Here is a 13,257-nt window from a genome sequence, read left to right on the forward strand (position 1 = left end):
GATAAGAGAATGTCGCCATTTGATAATAATAAAACTATATAGTTACTATATATATTATATAGTACATGAGTACATGATGATAAATGTGTCGAAAATGTTGTCAAGTGGAAAACAAAAGTTACTAATAAAATTATTATTTATTTGTTTCTTATTTCATCAATCGATTTTAGCCATGAATTTGACCGTAGAACCTATTTTAACCACCGATGTTTCTGATCTTGGTGAAGGACCACATTGGAATGATCAAAATCAACAATTATACTATGTGGATGCATTCGCTGGTTATGTTCATCGATATTGTCCCCGATTGAATTTGGATGTCAAAATTAATCTTGGAGATTTGGTTACCATTATCATTCCAATCGCTAATGATACAAATCATTTTCTAATAAGTTTACGAAATAAAATTATCAAATTCAATTGGATTCGTGAAACATTTGATGTCATAGCTGAATGTGCTGCCGAACATAATGGAAAAGAACGTTTCAATGATGGTAAAATTGACGCCGCTGGCCGACTTTGGATTGGTACCGTTTTAGAAGGACCAGATGGTGTAATTAAATCTGGTGGATCACTATATCGATTTAATGTGGACAATCTAAAATTCATTAAAATGACCGAAAATTTTACCATTTCCAATGGAATGGCTTGGAATCATAATAATACTTTAATGTATTTCAATGATTCAGAAGATAGAAAAATTTGGCTTTTTGATTTTGATCTCCATAAAGGAACAATAAATAATCGTCGAATATTTTTAGATCTTGATAAACATTCAAATTCATTCAAATCAGATGAATATCCTGATGGTATGACAATCGATTCAGATGATTATATATGGACATCAATGTATAATGGTGGCCGTATAGTACGAATCGATCCAAAAACTCGACAAGTGATGATGTCGATTTCAATTCCAGCTCTTCGTACTACATCATTAACATTTGGTGGTGAAAATTTGAATGAAATTTTCGTTACAACCGGTGCTGATACAAATGAACAGGAAAAATATCCAATGGCGGGTAAAATTTTCAAAATAAAATTTAAAAACAATAATGAACAGATAAATGGTAAAAAAGCATTTCAATTTAAATTTTAATTCATTTTGGATTAAAATTATAATTTTCAAATAAAATCAAAAAAAATGTATTGCACATGACTAGAATATTCACTCATCGTCGATTCGAATCAAATCGAATTGATTATTGATTATTGATTGCAGAGAAAAAAATCTAAATATAACTACAGTCTAGACTAAAAAGACTATAACTAATAAGATAATAAAATTGGTAAAACACAGACTTGAAAAAAAGTAATCTGCTTTTCAGCTAAATAATCGTTGAATGAATGCCTCATAATCATAGGCATTTTTGATTTCACGATTCGTTTTTGGATCAACATATGGTTTCATATGTTTAATACAATAGTCCACTTTATCCCATGGTATATTCTAGATTCAAAATTAATTGGATGAAAAGAATGAAAAAAAAATTCCAAACAGAATTGATATTATTTACCGCTTGAATCTCTTCCAATGTAACATATGGCCGATCATTGGCAATATATCTGAATGCATTATACATTTCTTCCTGTGTGGAAATATTTTCCGTTTCTTTGCTAATCATAAAGGCAATGAAATCATGTAGAAAAACGTGGCCACTACGATATGGATCAACTTCATCAAGTATTTCATCAAATTCAGAATCCTGTTCACCTTCATCCATCAACGGTAGATCATAGCCTAATGCACGCATACAAGATTTAAAATCTTTATGATTCAATTTGCCCACACGTTCCTTATCAAAATGTTTGAACATCATTGTAAATTCACGTAAACTTTCTTCACTGACACCTGATTGATTTTTCGCTTGAATTTGTTGTTTCAGATTATTTTGCATACGCATTGCTAATTGATTGATTTGATCCCATTGTTGTGCCAGACTTAATGCACTATGATTAGTGTATTTATTGTCCAAAATTAATCGCTCTTCAAGTGTTGCCGTTAATCCTTCAATCTTTTTCAGATCTTCACGTTTTTTCATTATTTCTTCAGCTTTTTGTTGTGCTGATTTTAATTGTTCTTCCAATGTTCCTTGCGCATCCATCAATGCAACTCTAGAAGAATCGAGAAACCGAATTAACCAAAAAACAAAAAAAAATTGTTTGTGAAATTAAATAGTTCAAATTACCTGATATATGAAAGCCATTGATGAAATTTATCGGCAATCAAAGCAAATTCTTTTCGTAATTTATCATTTTCCACTTGTCTTTGATATTCTTTTTCCAATTCTTTATTACGTTCAAGTACAATTTTCTGTAGATTACGCCATGTATCATTAATGGCTTCAATAGTGAACCATGTATATGGATTCGGTCCTAATTTATAGGCTTTAATTTGCCTATCTAAATCCAATAATGTTTGATAATCATTATGTGCTTGTGATAATGAATCAATAAAATTCTGATGATTTTTCGTCAATGTTTGCATCTCTTCCAATGAATTACAACGAACCTGTACAAACTAATCAATTAAAATCGAATTGTTCCATACAAAAAAAAATTGATAATGAATTATAGTTTACCGGATCGGTCAAATCTTCTTCGGCATTTTCGAACCATGAATTAAAAGCTGATGCTTTTTTTGCAAATGACAAGAATAAATCCTCAATTTCTTTGTATTGATTTTGAACATTCAATAATCGTTCACGTCGTTGTTGTGCCAATGTGTGAAGATTTTTCCAACGATCCATTAGGCATTCATATCGTTTGTTAATGTCATCACGTTTAACATGATCACGACCAGGCGATACTAATGCATTCTTGAATAATGTTAAACTTTTCAAACTTTCCTGTTCGAATGCTTGTAGACTATTGTCAAAATTGTTTTGTTTCTGTTGTTGATGAGATAGAAAAAAGAATTTAGTCAAATGATCAAACATTATCAATGATAATAATTACCGATAATGAAGCCGAAACTGCCGAAAGATCTCGGCCAATTTCATCATTCTTTAAACGTTGTTCTTTGTTGGCGATCCAATTTTCAACAACATCAGCTTTCCACAAGAATCGTAGATAATCAAAATTATCAATCAATTTTTGTTTTCGTTTTTCGGCCAATTTTTGCAGATTATTAAGTTTATCATGTAGTTGATCCAATTTCTGTTCAACTTTTGGTGAACAAAAATTGCCTTCATTAATAAGACCACGTCCAGTCAATGTAATATCTTTGTATCGATTCATATGGTTTTGAAAATCTTTTTCAAATATTTCATGTTTTTTCAACAATCCTTGTGCCGCTGCAATCGAATCACCACAATTTGGATCACAAAGTAATTTATATTTCTCTGTGATCCAGGATTCTTCTTCTTCAACATCGGTCATAAATTGTTGAAAAATCAATGCCTCTTCCAGTTTATCGGCACGATCCTGTAATTTTTGTTTCAAATCTTGCCAATTATTTTCTAATTTTTCCAATTTTTGTTCAGTTTCTGGTGCATTCGGTGATGTAGTTTCGGCCATTAGTTTCTGTCCAGTTGCAATGATATTTCTAATCAATGGTTCATGTGTCAAAACATCTGCTTCTAAACGTTTTTGTTTTTTTCGTAAATTATTCACACCAATCAAATCTTTACCAAAATCATCCGAATCCTGTAATAATTTCTTCTCGTTAATCCAACTATTTTGATCGTTGATATCTTTGAAGAAACGATATGTAGTCAATGCATCATCAAGTTTATCATTACGATAAGCGGATAGATTTTTCAAACGTTCATAACGTTCATTCACTGATGAACGTTTATCTTGTAATGCCTGTTTATCACCTTGATCTGATTCCATCAATGAATCGGCCAAATTATTCATCTTTTTTATCTTTTCATCTCTAGCAGCAATATCAGCATCAAGATTCTGTTGTTTTTTAATCATATTCTGTACGGAAGCTAAATCTTTACCAGTTTCTTCATTTTTCAGCAAACCTTCCATTTCATTTAGCCAAAAATCTAAATCTTTGATGGCAGCATTGAAATCTCTACCTTTGTTAGCTTCACGTAATTTAAATGTTTTCAATTTGGTTCGTTCGATTAAAAATTTCCATTGTTCAGTAACGGCATCCAATCGTTGTTTGACAGCATCTTCATTTCCTGCACATTTTTGTTTTTCAATCAATTTTTTACCATCATCTAACATTTGTCGAATTCGTGCTTCATTGGCACGTAATTCAGCTTCGAATGATTGTTGTTTTTGATTTTTGGATTCAATATTTGCCAGATCACGATAGGGTGATTCATCCAATGCTGTTTGCAGTTTTTCATTGATCAACAATTCAATTTCGTCAGCATCACGAGAAAATTGTTGTAATGATTGTGATTCACCAAGCTGTGATTTTTTATCCACTAATTTATTTTTCAATTCTTTCCAATGTTTCAATAGTTCATTGATTTTGTTCTGTATCGGATCCGAATTAAAATTATCATTTTTGATTAATTGATCACCAAAATTGGCAATGGTAGCGATTTTCTGTTCCTGATTATCGATGGCTTTTCCAAGATCTTCATGACGTTTGATCATTGCTTCAACATTATCATCATCATCGTGTGGTGATTCCAAAAATTGTTCTCGTTTAGCCATCCAATTATCAGCTTGTTCACATTCTTTTTTAAAATTCAAATATTCCAACACTTGTTCCAGAAATTTTTTCTGTTTCTTTCCTTCATCTTTCAATTTCTGCCGTTTGACTTTCATATCATCTAATTTATTCTGAATTTCAGGCGTTGCATAATGATTTTGTTCAATCAATTTTTGTCCAAATTTTTCGAAATTCTATTCCAAACAAAAACAACGATTAGTTTTTCAAAGAAAAAAATTTCTAATAAAAAAACTTACATTAAACGGCGTTGAATTGGCTTCGATTTCTTTGACCTTTTCTTGATGTTGTTCCAACAAAGCTTCCGCTTCAATCGGATCATTGGCTTCATGAGCTTTATGATCTTGTAATCGACTCAACATAGACATAATCCATTGTACAAGATCATTGAACATTTCACGGAATCTTTGTAGATCATATAGATTAATTATCTTCTTTTTACGTTTCTGTGCCTGTCCAAGAAGTTTATCCCAATCTTTATTCACTGTTTGTTGTTTATGTTTTGTTTGATCAGCTTGTTCTGGTCGATTGTTAGCCAAACGCGAAGAAGTTTCTTTCATTCGTTTGATCTTATCATTCAATGCCGCCAAATCCCGTTCAAGACCATCATATTTTCGTTTTAATTTTTCCACCGATTTAATATCATCTTCATCGATATTGTCCAAATCCTTCAGAGCATCTTCTTTCTCTTTAATCCAATCAATTGTTTCATCAATATCACGATTGAATCGTTGTACTTCATTTGCACTTTCTAATTGTTGTGCCTTTTTTGCTGAAATTTGTTGCAATTCATTCCATTTGTTATTCAATTGATTCACTTGTTGATCAATTTTGGCTGCCGCTTCTTTATCACCTTGATTCCTTAGCTTATCGGCCACATCCTTCATTTCGGCCAATTGAACTTCATTCTGTTTAAGTTCATCGAAAAAATCATCAAATTTCTTCTGCATCATTTCCACTTGTTCCAAATCATCAAGTTTCTCATCAATAACTTCGATTGTAGCAATCTGTTCTTTATCTTTGATCCATTGTGCTAATTCATTAGCTTTACGAGCTGTTTGTAATGCTTTACATGCATCCTCTAATTTATTCTTTCTACGACGGCCATGATCCAATAGGTCGGCATATTTTTTTTCAATTTGTTTCTGCCGTTGTGGAATCGAATCTCGATCCAATGTTCGTTGTTGATCTTTATCAGCAGGTATGGCCGTTTCAGTCTTACGTAAATAAGCAGCCGGTACGAAACCTTGTCGATCATTGATTTCAACTTTCCACCAATCTTTATTATTAGCATTTAACAATGTCAAAATGTCACCTTTTTTCATTGATACTTCACGTGGAGATTTTTCCTGATAGTCCATTAATGCTACGACCACTTCTTTGCGAGTTTCCATCGGAACCGGTACTTTTCGTTGTTTAAAATCTTCTGCTCGTTTACGAAGATCTTCGATTGTATTTTTGAATGCATCAATATCATCCATAAGTGCATCATGTTTTTTCAACAATGCTTCAATAGCATCTTCTGTTTTGGCAGAACCAATAGATGGATCACTTGCTAGTGGCTCTTTTTCATTCAAACATGTTTCGGCTTCATTCACATCCGTAAAGTATTGATGAATTGAAATGGCATCATCCAAATCATCTTGACGTTTATTAGCACGATCCAGTAATTCATTCCATTTATCTTTCAAGATTTTAATCCGTTCAATAATTTGATCTATACCAGATTTAGGCATCGATCCATCTTTGACCAATTGTTCAGCTTGATCAATTACGGCCTGAATTCTTGGCTTGTGATTGTTTATTTCCGAAAGAATTGCTTGATGTTTCTTGTTCAAATTTTGTGCGCCCATCAGATCACGGCCACAATTTGCTGATTTAACTAGTGGTTCTTTTTCGTTGATCCATGCAATTTGATCATCGATATCACAAAACAATTGTTGCGTTTTGGCCGAATCAACCAAACGACGACGACGATTTTTCACCGGTATTTTGATATTATTGAAACGTTTGACGAGGCCATTCTTTTTGGCTGCAATCTGATTTTTATTGAAATGATTTTTATCAATCAATTCGTTTGCTTTGTTAATAATATTATTAACTGTTTCTTGACGATCGGACACTTCCAATTCAATGGCCGATTGTTTTTTCAACAAATTCTGAACATAATTCAAATCTTTTCCCTTATCTTCAATGGCTAATTGACGTTCGATTTCATTCAACCATAATTCAACATCTTCTACTGATCGATTAAATGCCTGTTCATCTCCGGCATCATCCAATTTGGTACCTTTATTTTCAGTAGCATTGATAAGATCATTCCAAATTTTATTGATATCATGCGTTTTATCACGAATATCATCCGATGCATAATGTTGATCATTAATTAATTTTTCACCTTTACCGATCAATTCATCGATACGTGGTTGATTGGCTTCGATTTCTTGTTTAAAATTTTCAATCTGTTTAACCTTTCCACTTAAATTAGTCAAATCACGCCATGTATCATCCAATGACATTTTCAATTTTTCAACGATCCAAAATTTTTGATCATCATAATCAATGAGAAATTGATGGTAACGATAAGCATCTTGCAATAGATGATGACGTTGACGTGCTCGTTCAAGTAGATCATTACGTCGTAATAAAAATGCTTGTCGTAGTTGTTCAATATCATCCGAAGCATAATGATTATTTTCAATTAATCGTTGCGCAAATTCATCCAATGCATTAATCTTTTCCTGATGTGCTATCATTGTTTTTCCAAAATTGTCATGTTTTTTGATCATCGATTCCACCTGATCCAACGATTCGCCAAGATCTTCGTTCTCCAGGAATACATCTTGTTTATTCATCCATTGTTCGGCTTGTTCAGTGTCACGATAGAACAATTGCAAATCCATACATTGTTCATAAAGAATTCGTCGTTCTTCCCATAACATGACCAAACCCATTTTTTCATCATTTAAATGTTTCAGTTTTTCTTTCACTTCGGGTACCATAATTTCATTTTCAATCAATTGTTTACCTTCGTTTTCTGTCATTTGAAAACTGTCTTCACGAGCATCGATTTCACCCTTATGTTCTTGATGTCGTTCGAGTAGAATTTCAGCACCGGCAACATCTTTGGCCAATTCTTCAGCATTAATCATATCTTTGACTAATTGAATCCAAAGTATCAAATCTTTATAATCGGATAAAAATTTTTGCACCTGATATGCTTCATCTAAACGTTTTCGGCGTTCATCCGATTTTGCTTTCAATTGTTTCCAAGCATTCTCTAAATTGGCCTTTTTGCTAGCAATATGATCATTACCATGCGAATGTTTTTTCGACAATTTATCTGCTTGTTTGACTGGAAAAAATATGAAAATTGAAATTTAAACAAATTATGATCAACGGAAATAGTCAACTTACTTTGATTATCAACTTTATCGCCTAGAGCGGCCAAATCTCGTTCAAAATTTTCATGTTTACGTTGCAACGCTTGTACGCTCATTAAATCTTTGCCTAAATCATCATTGGCCAGAGTCTGATCTTTGTCGGTAATCCAACCAAGCGTTTCCAATGTTTCCTGTGTGAAATCATGAATTTCATGACCTGCACCAAGTTTATCCTTACGGTTAGCTGCCATGTTCTTTAAATTTTCCCAAGCATCGTTGACCTGTTGTTTATTTTTACTGATAACTGCAGCATCTGGATGACCATTCGAAATTAGCTTATTTGCCTGGTCATTGATTTCCAATATACGAAATTCTTCACCGCTCATATCTTTGACTAGATCTTCAAATTTACGAGTATGAACTTCAATATGATCAATATCATCAATACCGTCAGTTCCAAGCTGGGATTCTTTGTCCGTAATCCAATAGAGAATTTCATCACATTTTTTTGAAAATTGTAACAAAATTAGAGCTTCATTCAGACGAACACCACGAAGCTGAATTTTCATAAACAGCATGTCCCAAAGTTTGTGTATTTCTTCCAAACGTTTCTAAAATACGAGAAATTAGACATGAGAGAAAAATTAATGCAAAATAATCTACCTTGATTGTATCGCTGGCAAAATGTTGACTCTGTATCATTTGATTGCCATTCTGGTCCAATGTTTCGATGGCTGATGTATGTGCCTGTACTTCTGCTTCAAAAGCTTGATGTTTTTGGATTTTGATCTGAAGATTTGTCGTATCTTTGTGCCATTCTTCTGAAGCAACTTGTAGCTTCTCCATGATCCATGCTTCCAATTCATCAGCATCACGTTTAAAATATTGAAAACGTTTTGAATCTAAAAGTTTGTTCCGTTTATCTTGAGTATCGGCTTTGAATAGGACATATTTGCCAAGTACTGTATCACGACGATCTTGAATATCATCGACGGTTTCTAAAATTTTCACCTCTTCCGGTACCAAAGTTGGCGACAAAGGTGGACTATGTACTGGACTGAATGGTGATCGTTGTTGTGAATCCAATTGTTCAGGCTGTGGATTTAAGTTTAAATTTTTAGGTTTCGGTGGAATTTTTGGTTTTTCCGAAACTTTTGGCTTCTCTGGTTTAGGTTTTTCTTGTTCCATTTCCATTATTCAATTGGTTGGTGGAGAACAACAACAACAAAAAAAAACTCAAAAATTAAATTTATCGGTCATCGCTGAACGAACGAATTTGGCGAATGAATGAATGCATGAATGAATAAAAAAAAAATTCTTCTCCTTCAGAATCGTATATGCTGGTTATATAAGTTTATTCATTCAGCAGCAATATGGGTGTGTTAAGTGCCGAAAATAGCATCCATCATTACTTCCCTAGCATTATCATCATCATCGTCATAGTTGCTATATGTGTTGCATACATTGCAAAGAACGAAATTCAATGCGTATTTGATGCCAACATTTTCATTTCTAATGATTTAGTCATGTTTAACATGTTTAAAAATTTTACCACCCATACTAGCTCACTTTGATCATTAGTTGGACAGATTCTATAAAAAGAATCATAATCATTAAATTGATCGTAAATCTTTCAATATTCATTTCGGAAACGTTGTATATGAACAGTATAGCTTTATTTTATTTTTTCAGAAATGTTTGTTTTGAAATCAAAAATGTCTCAACTGAATAAAGATGTGACGAAATCACAAAAATTAATCCAAATAAATTCATCATCGATTGTTGATTTGAAAGCCGAATTATTTAGAAAACAAGAACAAGTTCGACAGCTAAAAAAATCCACAGATTCGACAATACAAAATGATCAAAGTGATGAACATCTGTATGCTCAAGGAGCCAACAAAAATATCACATTACCAAAAAGACTTTTGGAAGCTACACAACAATCAGATGGTGACAATAAACCAAACAAACGTGCATTTATCAAACAGAAAGAAGATGAAATTAGAAAAGAATTAACCGAAGCTGAAGAACGAGCTCTACAGAAAAGTCGGGAAAATCTCGAAAGAAAAGCCAAATTGTATGACCAAATTTCTAAAGGTCAAGTTAAAATTGATTCTGATGATGAAAATATTCTGGTAAATTTTAATCAAAAACATTCCATGTATGATTCTGATGATGATGAAGATGAAGACCTAGTTGAATATGTTGACCAATTTGGACGAACTAAAATGGTCACTCGACATGAATTGGATCGGCTAGAAAAAGAACGTGAAGAAGAAGAACAACGTGAATTGAAGTTACGATTGCAGGAAAAATCAAATTCAGATTATGAATCGGAGCCTAATAGTGTACCAGATTATGAAGCGAAGCCAACTGTATCCAATATTCATTATCAACATGTTCTTGAAGGTGAAGTTCGTGATCATGGTGTTGGATTCTATTCGTTTAGCGAAGATGAACAAATCCGTCGACAACAAATGGAAATGCTTGAACAATTACGTAAAGAAACTGAATCGAATAAAAATGAAAAACGAAGAATCAAAGAAAAACGAAAACGGATGTTAAGAAATCGTTTGGAAAAAATTGCAGCACGAAAAGGCATAACATTGCCAGCGGTTCAATCGGATGATAGCGATGATGATGATGATGATGATCATGATGGTGATAATAATGAAAATCCAGACAAAACAATCCGTTTAGAAAAAGCTTCACTGGAAATGAAAATTCCTCAATCTACTGGTCCAAGAGAATGGGATCTAGGAAAAGAAGGTGTTCCCATTGATATACACATTCGAAATAAAACAACATTCTATTCACAGGAAAAATATAAAGAAAAACAACGTGAAGAACGTAATCCAGATTTTGCACCACCACAAATATATCATCATCATCATCATCATCAATCTAAGAAATCATCATCAAATGAACAACAACATTCCAGATCATCATCACGTACAAATGAAAGTGATACTGTTGATTCAAAATCTGAACATTCGGAAATGTTTAAATTTATAACGGAAAAAATTTCTGAAATACGTAAAAAATCTTGATTAAATTGTTTTATTTTAAATGATTGTTTTATTTCATCAATTTTAATTGATAATTTAATGAATTTTTTTCTCATCAATCGTGAAATCAAATTCTCTTGCATCTTCAATATTTGTTGCTGATCCTTTTCGAATAAGTATAAGTGTAACTTTGGCCAAAGTAAATGTCCAATAAATATTGGTTATGTGAATAAAAATTGATAGACCATGAAGAAAAAGATAAATAGAACCACGTTCTAAATGGCAAAGTTGATAAAAATTTTTCATTAAAGGTGGTGATAAAATCAATGGATATGCATATAATCGGCTAAAACACCAGACGAATAGTGAAATGGAGAAAAAAATGATTCGCACATGATTGATATATTTTTGTATTAAATGAATTTGTAATTTTAAGGCGAATTTCGAGAAAACAAATATATCTGTTATTTCCATCATAAAAATACCTGCCACAATAAATAAATGTTGTCGAATAATATAGGATAGAATTAATATTAAAACGCCAATCAAATGATGTATGATCCAAACCGGTGCATCTTTGTCATGATGATAGCCAAACAATAGAAGACCAGTAGAATGAATATATTCGGATATACTAATTAGATAAAGAAAACGAATTTTGAATGGAATAATCATATGAACATTTCCCATATTTTCGAATGTATCCGTTTCATTGTAGATATTCCATGCTAATAGATATACAGGTGTACGAAAAATAAAAATCCAAAAATCATGACAAAATTTATTTCGATGTTTCTCAAAAACATATCCATTGGACACTAAAATATTACACATCACATCGAATATAAGATATCTGATGAGAGAAATGACACATAATGTTGCGATAATATAAACGAATTCAGTTCGATAATAATTATTGATTCGGCATAAATTTATGATTGAATGGAAAAAATCCGACCAAAATGGTTGTCGATATGATTCATTTGATGAACATTTCATTAAATTATATGAATCATTCATAAATTCAACATAATCATTGATGAGACCCATTGGTTTGGATGATTGGTTTGGATAATAATTTGAATTGAATGAAACAAATGAATTGAAGACTGTTTTGTTTTTGTCCTTTTTATTCAGATCATTCATTCATTCATAATCATTGATGAGACCCATTGGTTTGGTGAATTTACAAATGAATGAAGATGTTATTTCATTCATCCATGTTTTACATGATGTTATTATCAAACTAACGAATTATCATTATCTACTACAATTTTTAAAACAAAATTTTCAAAATGATAAAAAAAAACAATGATCTTGATTATTGTTCTCATGCAATATTTCATATAATTAGAATCAAAAAAAAAAAAAAAAAAAAAAAATCCAGCTATCTGCATACCATATTGTGACACCATGTTGAATGAAATAATAATCAAGAGTTTGTGTCGCGCAAAACCGTGGATAACCAAATTAATCAATTTTCATTCGATAAATGTGAATGAAGAGACATTGTTTTTTTTTTGACATAAATCAAACAAGGAATAGGAAAAATTGGCCATATTGATCTATCAAATGTTCAAATTGATCGAATGATTCAATTAATCGATCAATAGAGCATGACGGCTCGTTGAAGGCATGAGATTTTTTTTTCTTTGATGATAAAATAACTCGGATTCATTTGATTTTTTTTTCTCGGTGAATTTTCATTAACAAAAATAGCTACCACCCAATCTAACCCATTACTCAAATGATGATAAATGTGAAAAAAAAAATTCGAATTTTATGTGCATCCACCACCATCTGGTGGTCATTTGTTCATTAAATTGATAATTTAAATTTTTTTTTTAATTTTTATTCATTAAAAGACAAAAAAAAAATTAAGGAAAATGAAATACACAAAATGGATAATCATTCAAGATATATTTTCAAGACAAGATATTCTTATTCATACATACATTAGTTTTGTGTGTTTTTTTTTTTTTGTTTTGTTTTTGAATAAAATGTTAATGTGAGCATTGTGGTGGTGGTATTCATTGCTTTTTTTTATATATCTAACTTATTTTATCAAAAATATAAATCTCTCTCTCTCGCTATAAAATAAAATTGGAAAAAAAAATTATAATAAATTCAAAAAATGCTGCTTGAATGTAGATTTTTTTTAAGGAGGGTTAAAGGTATTGGTGGATTGTGGATTGACGATGATGATGATACACACCGATTG

The 13,257-nt window shown here is 31.8% G+C and overlaps 3 protein-coding genes across 4 annotated transcripts; 2 read left to right on the forward strand and 1 right to left on the reverse strand.

The window, feature by feature from the left end:
- Positions 1-59: 59 nt before the first annotated feature.
- On the forward strand, positions 60-1,148 carry LOC124493627 (putative sugar lactone lactonase YvrE). Its single transcript, XM_047056726.2, has one exon. It carries the CDS (start codon positions 74-76, stop codon positions 1,097-1,099), a length of 1,026 nt encoding a protein of 341 aa, XP_046912682.2. The 5' UTR covers positions 60-73; the 3' UTR covers positions 1,100-1,148.
- Positions 1,065-9,739, reverse strand: LOC124493621 (spectrin alpha chain). Of its 2 annotated transcripts, none has more exons than XM_047056719.2 (8): positions 8,689-9,739; positions 8,060-8,636; positions 4,882-7,997; positions 2,959-4,818; positions 2,583-2,891; positions 2,190-2,512; positions 1,518-2,115; positions 1,065-1,450 (listed from the first exon to the last, which is right to left on the reverse strand). In XM_047056719.2, the coding sequence occupies exons 1-8, from the start codon at positions 9,217-9,219 to the stop codon at positions 1,325-1,327; spliced, it is 7,440 nt and encodes a 2,479-aa protein (XP_046912675.2). In that variant the 5' UTR covers positions 9,220-9,739; the 3' UTR covers positions 1,065-1,324. The 2 variants fall into 2 exon arrangements, with proteins under 2 accessions (XP_046912675.2, XP_046912674.2); XM_047056718.2 differs by having other exon boundaries at positions 2,190-2,521.
- Positions 9,739-11,098, forward strand: LOC124493626 (coiled-coil domain-containing protein 174). Its single transcript, XM_047056725.2, has one exon. It carries the CDS (start codon positions 9,741-9,743, stop codon positions 11,076-11,078), a length of 1,338 nt encoding a protein of 445 aa, XP_046912681.2. The 5' UTR covers positions 9,739-9,740; the 3' UTR covers positions 11,079-11,098.
- Positions 11,099-13,257: the final 2,159 nt, after the last annotated feature.

The sequence above is a fragment of the Dermatophagoides farinae genome, chromosome 6 (assembly GCF_024713945.1).
Source record: "Dermatophagoides farinae isolate YC_2012a chromosome 6, ASM2471394v1, whole genome shotgun sequence".
Taxonomy (NCBI): domain Eukaryota; kingdom Metazoa; phylum Arthropoda; class Arachnida; order Sarcoptiformes; family Pyroglyphidae; genus Dermatophagoides; species Dermatophagoides farinae.

What these genes read in the sequence shown, in the direction of transcription:
- LOC124493627 (XM_047056726.2), top strand. Translation starts at nt 74, where the DNA reads ATGATGATAAATGTGTCGAAAATGTTGTCAAGTGGAAAACAAAAGTTA.
- LOC124493621 (XM_047056718.2), bottom strand. Translation starts at nt 9,219, where the DNA reads ATGGAAATGGAACAAGAAAAACCTAAACCAGAGAAGCCAAAAGTTTCG. An exon ending in CGATAAAGTTGATAATCAAA is followed by an intron (nt 7,998 to 8,059) that starts GTAAGTTGACTA and finishes TATTTTTTCCAG; the next exon opens with TCAAACAAGCAGATAAATTG. An exon ending in CAATGGCTTTCATATATCAG is followed by an intron (nt 2,116 to 2,189) that starts GTAATTTGAACT and finishes CGATTCTTCTAG; the next exon opens with AGTTGCATTGATGGATGCGC.
- LOC124493626 (XM_047056725.2), top strand. Translation starts at nt 9,741, where the DNA reads ATGTCTCAACTGAATAAAGATGTGACGAAATCACAAAAATTAATCCAA.